This window comes from Leptonychotes weddellii, chromosome 2 (genome assembly GCF_054177405.1).
Source record: "Leptonychotes weddellii isolate Sample4059 chromosome 2, ASM5417740v2, whole genome shotgun sequence".
NCBI classification, from domain to species: Eukaryota; Metazoa; Chordata; class Mammalia; order Carnivora; family Phocidae; genus Leptonychotes; species Leptonychotes weddellii.
Window position 1 is genome coordinate 74,769,167 of NC_138370.1, and position 6,000 is coordinate 74,775,166.

The 6,000-nt window shown below is 35.8% G+C and overlaps 1 protein-coding gene across 3 annotated transcripts in view; it reads left to right on the plus strand.

Annotated features, from left to right (window-relative positions):
• Window positions 1–6,000, plus strand: part of SLC7A11 (solute carrier family 7 member 11) — a 74,339-nt gene that overhangs the window by 17,743 nt on the left and 50,596 nt on the right. For all 3 annotated transcript variants that reach the window (XM_081811865.1, XM_031025277.2, XM_006727157.3), the window contains one exon: window positions 3,013–3,112. In XM_081811865.1, coding sequence (XP_081667991.1) covers window positions 3,013–3,112 — 100 coding nt within the window. The remainder of the gene's footprint in view (window positions 1–3,012; window positions 3,113–6,000) is intronic.

Consider the following 6,000-nt stretch of genomic DNA (forward strand, 5'->3'; position numbering starts at 1 on the left):
AAATCCAGCAACTTCAGCCAACTCAGAGTAAACACAATAAAGATTTTAATGCTATGGCTTACACTAAAGAGAAGACGTGAGCTCGCTCTTCTAATTCACATTGGCCACCACAGAGCTGGCCTGCTCATTTTATCTGATCCATTAGAAATGTAGAGAACATAATCTGTTTTGTTAGTGCTTTTTTTTTATGAGCTAACTCTTTAGTCTTCTGTAAGGAGTTTCTTCCATGTTTGGAAAGTGCAGAGACCCTGAGTCATTGACCCTACTTCAGTTCTAGTTTAGGTTCCGAAAGATGATATACTATCCTTTAAAACTCTAATATAAGACTGTAGTCATTTTTTTTTTTTTTACCACCTATTTATATATGTATGTGAGATGAGGTGAAGTTTTCCAAATGCTATTTTATTGTAAATTCCTTAAGAACAGAGATCATAATATATCTTTTGGATCTTTTTCAACACTTAAAATAGAATGATCCTTTAATTAATACTTATGCTATCTATCAGTGCTTAATGTGAACAGGCTTCCTTTTATAGCTCACCTAATAGAGAAATGCTGTAAGAATATTACTACATTTAAAGTAAATTTTATTATTTTGGAGAGCATTCTTAGCAAGCATATTTACTCTATTAATACAAAATGTTGATTTTTCTTTCTAACTTAATCACAAATTTTTCACATTAATTTGAAACTCCAGGAAGATAAAAGCTTTACTAATACAGAGCGTGCATTTATTTCCACTCTAATCAGATCCTGAAAATAGTTGTATGTTCTGTACTTTTGAGGATTTGTTAAACTTTCCTTTGAATATTATGACTTTCATATTCCTGAGACCTCTGTTATTCATCCAAAATATTCCTGAAGTCTAAAAAAGCCTCTCTTTTGTAATACTCTCAAAATAACACTTTTTAGGATTTATGCTTTAGGACCTGATCTTCAATAAAGTTTGGTTTTTCTTATTGCTTATTCAGTACTCTACTCTTAGAATATTATCTCTTTAGGCCAAGGAGACCATATATCATGATAAAAGAATATTCAACAGATGTTTTTATCTGAGCTCCAGTATTTATATTTCCCTTCTATGAGGACACAGAGATGTTTTAGTAAAACAGGCATTTCTGAATTCACTGTGTCATTTTTTTTTTAAGTGAACTATATTTTGGAACTGGATACTTTGAGGGAAAAATTATTTACTGTACAACTCAACCTTCTCCATTTTTGGTCTCAAAGCTCATACATACTATATTAATATATATTGTTGTCTGGGCAACCTAGGCAACAACTGAGGTTTCAGTGACGAGAGAGGGTCATAATCACATATATCATCTACCTCCCATCCCTCTTTTTTTTTTTCAGATAAACAATGGATTATGTTTTATATAAGTGTATCTCAAATATTGCATGGCACATAGTTAAACTAAAAAATCATTATTTCTACAGAAAAATAACACAGTGATAAATATTCTGTATCCTTATAAGCCCATCCCTCTTTTATTTACTTGAGTGAAGACCAATTCTGAAACAAAATCACATTTCCCATTTTGGTGATCTCATTTGCTATTTTCTTTAAGAAAGAGACTTTTTATGTTAAACTTTGAATATTGGCTAAATCTGAATTATTTTTTTTTTTTTGGTAATTATCCAAAGGATATACAAGAAAAAGGCCCAGTATGATTCACAAAGTAGGGGAAAATGTTATGAATTAAAGCATTCAATCCACACGTTGATGCAAAATTTGTTAAGAACTATCTATTTTAAAATTCAGTATAATTTCTTTTCAGTGTTTCTAGAAGGAAATCATGCCATTCTCTAAGCCAGGGTCAGTGGACTTTCTCTGTAAAGGGCCAGATAGTAAATATTTTCAACTTTGCTTGCGATACAGTCTCCTTCACAACTACCCAACTCTGCCATTGCAGAGTGAAATCAACCATAGACTGATAATATCAATCCTAATACACAAATAAGTGGGCCTGGCTGTGCTCCAATGAAACTTTATTTACACAAGAAGCTTTGGAAGGCAGAGTTGGTCCACAGGGTTTTCTACCACTGTGAGTACTTAATAGACTACAGGGGAAAATAGAAAGCAGAATGAAAATTAAATGATATGAGAAGGTGGTTCTTGGGTTTTTTGCTACCTCCTCTTTGAGAGTAGAACTGTGGATATTTCTTTCCGAGTGTAGATGCCAAGGGCAGTCTGCCCTGAGATGGGCTACTTTGACATGAACATTATTTTGAGTTAAAAGCAATCAAAACCCAGCAGATTCAGGAAAAGCTCTTTACCTCCCCCTGAGCTATTAACAAGATAGTTTCCTCTTTACCTAAGAGATTCATCTTACATAGTAGGGCAACTTTTGTTTTCCAAACATCTCCTTTTACCTTCCTGCTAATGTTCTTTCTCCCCTTTATATCCTCAGAACCCTACTCCCCTTCTTAGCTCATGTAACTATCATATTGCCTCACTGTCTTTGGAATTTCCATGTCTGTGGGGGTTCCCTATATGTATGCTATTAAATTTGATTTTCTCCTGTTAATCTCTGTCTCATGTTAGTTTGATTCTTAGTCCAGCTAGAAGGATTTTAAAGGGCAGAGGAAATTCTTTCTCCCCAACACAAGCATTATTTGTGCTTTATTTATTTAAAAGAATTCTATCATACTCTTGTAAACTGTAATCTGTATAGGTTACAGATTATTCTTTAGTCTTCTTTTATGCTCAAACTCTGTAAGAGTAGAGGCACACTCAAACAAGGAACTGCTTTGCTCTTTGCTATAATTTTATTAAAAGAGAAATGTGAAATAGTGTCAGTGGTGATCAATATACCTTCGGGACTCCTCCTCTAGAATGGATATAGTATTAATAGATGAATCTGGCAATGAGCAGGAAGTGAGAAATCTGGACCTGAAACAGTATAGTTCATCCCCAACCCTCCCATTTCTTTCTCCATGTTTATGGTTAAAGAATGAATAATAACCAATTCTTTGAAAAATCCTAAAATCTTTCTGTTCTCATTACAGGGCAAACACAACACTTTAAAAATGCCTTCTCAGGAAGAGATGCGAGTATTATGGGGTTGCCACTGGCTTTTTATTATGGAATGTATGCATATGCTGGCTGGTAAGTTGATTTCTCTAGATCTGATGGTTTGTATGGGTCATTAATTCCTTCATGTATTTTGGTTAAGTGCCAAGCAAGATGCTAGATGAGTGGGAATAGCCACAATCCAGCACAATCTGCCTTTCTTGAAGTGAGAAAGATGGTGTGGCTCCCTCCACCAGGCCACTTACTGTGCATATAACTTAATGTAAGCATAACTGAGTTTTTCAGTCAAGTTAACTATTAGACTTAGCCTGATGTTATAAAAAACAAACAAATGTGGGTCTTAATATTGCCAAAAGATCTGTTACAGCCACTAACTCAGGAAATAAATGGGGAGGCCTGGTGCACATTGCCAGGGCCAACTGCTCCATCCTGGGGAATCCTGAGGGGGCTGAACAAATTGAAAGTACAGCTCCTGACTGGGCTTGCCAATACTGTTGCTGAACAAACTCAGATGAACTTGTTGCTAGAGAAGCCAATAACTCAAGCAACGAGGGTTTGAAAATGGGAAAGAGAAATTTATTTCAGATGCTGGCACCTGGGGGAGGTGGCAGGCTCAAGCCTTAACAATCGACCTCTCTGCCTGTAAGATGAACACCTATGGTTTTGTAGGGAGAGGTTTGGGGGGTAAGTGCAAGAGAGCAGCCAGGGTGCACGTAATCATGGGTGGGGTGAGTATGTGTTCAGCCCTTGATCATGGGTAGGGAAGGGGACATGTGGGGTGTGGTCTTCTAGGCATTCCGTTGTTAACAGGGCTTTTCTGGTCCAGTGGTTAGAATGTTCTGGTCATTGCAAAATGTCTTTGTGCCTCAAGAAAGTACAATAAGAAATAAGCACAATGGGTTTAGTTAGAGCATGAGTTAAGTGGTTTTGTCTATTTCTGGTTTTAACTGTTGGGGTCGACAATTGAGCAAGAGAACTCGCTGACATTAACCAATGCAAATCACTTATAAGTCTGTATCAGTGAGGACATAATAGTGCCATGAGAAATTGAAGATTAATTCTTTGCTTGTCAAAGGCCTTTCAGTTGAAGCTCCAAGGTTGTTTGTGAATAGTGATTGATTTTTCTCTACTGTCCTATGAGAATGAAATAATTCAGATATAGAAATAAGTAAGGTGTTCCCAGAAGGTAAAATGATACTCGAAAAGCAGGGTAGGAAAAACTAAGATGGTGAAAACAGGTATACTAGATAATCTGTATACATTTAAGGCTCTTACAAATTCCTTAAGATTTCCTCAACATTTGAAAAGCAAAATATTCAGCAAAGATGATCAAAATCACTATGCCATGGGTACATTTCCTTTGTGCATGTTAAGCTGTGATAACCATTCTTGTTGAAGCATTAGAACTTTGTATTTATGCCTTATTTTATTCAGGAACTTGAATAACAATAATCATGGTTAAGGGTGTGATTTTTTTACTAATTAAATTTTATTGATCTAAGACTCATTGGAAATGACTGTTACAAGAAAGCCCACTAGGTAGAAAAGTATTGCTTAACCATCACAATCATTGTAGTAAAATTAAATTTCACTGTTTTGGAGTTATTAGTAGCAAAATCTCTTTTTAAAAATTATTTATAGAGCTAATAGTTGTGCAACTTTAGCTGTGAGAATGTTCTATGAACATAAAAATAGTATCAGGAAACCACACTAACTCAGAAATTATGTAAATGCATTTAATATAAATTTTATTTACTTCCGTTTCTTTAGTTTTTAGATTCTTACCTTCCAGTTAGTGCATGGAATATAACAATATGGAGTATTTACCCTATTAATCTCATTGAATTGTGAAAATATAGCATTAGAGGAAAATTAGGAGAGTATAGGAATTTAAAATTTTAACCTAGCTTTTGAAGCAAAGTATGTTTGAAAGGCATTAGAAGGTTGTAGCTCTAAGTGGTATAGGATAAAATATTTGTGTATTCAAGAAATATTCTTACAGCTATTGTGTATAAGTATCAATCTTGAATCACACAGTGAATTTGAAGTCTTTTTATTTTTGTCCAAAGCACAATGTGGTGCTGGGCAGAGAGAAGAACAGAGTTGTGATCACAGGGTTAGTAGCAGAATCCACCATTCTGTGGCTGTTCAGCCTGCATCAAAGCTCTGGTGCCCTGGGGCAGCAGCCAAGCTACTGGGAGGGTAACCCAGAGACCAGAGTGAAGTGGGGAGGTGGTAAAAGCTTTCAGCTAGAGCCAAGTGTTGGGAGCCCAGCAATATTCAATCAGGAATGTGGAATGTGGAGATAGTCACAAAGGAGATTTGATTAATTCTATTGAATGAAGTTTCTTTTGCCTTTGAGTGCCATGCATCTGTTACCACGGAATCTTAAAATATTCTTCTGTCCAACTCACTCTCCCACTACCAGTACCAGACATTCAGGTCAGCAGCTTTGTGTTGAGCAAACCTTCTCTACTTCTGTAGGCTTTGGAGGGCTGAGGGATTTTTCCATTTTTCTCAATCTTTTCATTTTAAATTATCTTATTATCATAATATTTTGTTTTATTGATGCTGAACCTAAAATGCTGCTCGTGTTAAAATGATTTAAAAAATAATTTGGGTGACATAGACAGACTTTATTTAACAATTCATGAAGTGGGCAGTCTCTACTTTCAAGAGTCTAGAGAACCGCAAAGTGGGGTGGAAGACAGGAAGCTTTTATAGGATATGCTTTTATAGAAATCTTTCAAAGCATAAGGGACAAGGAAGAGAAAAATAGAAAATGAATAAGGAATAAGGAAGTAAGTATAGATCCCAGAGTTGGCATTTGGGGACCCAGTGGCCCCATTTTGGGCCCAGAAATGTATTTCAGCGCTCTCTTTACAGGGAATGTGGGGTTTACGTGAACTTTTGTTTATACTTTTACCCATATGATCCTTCTCTCCACTCCCTATTTTATTTTA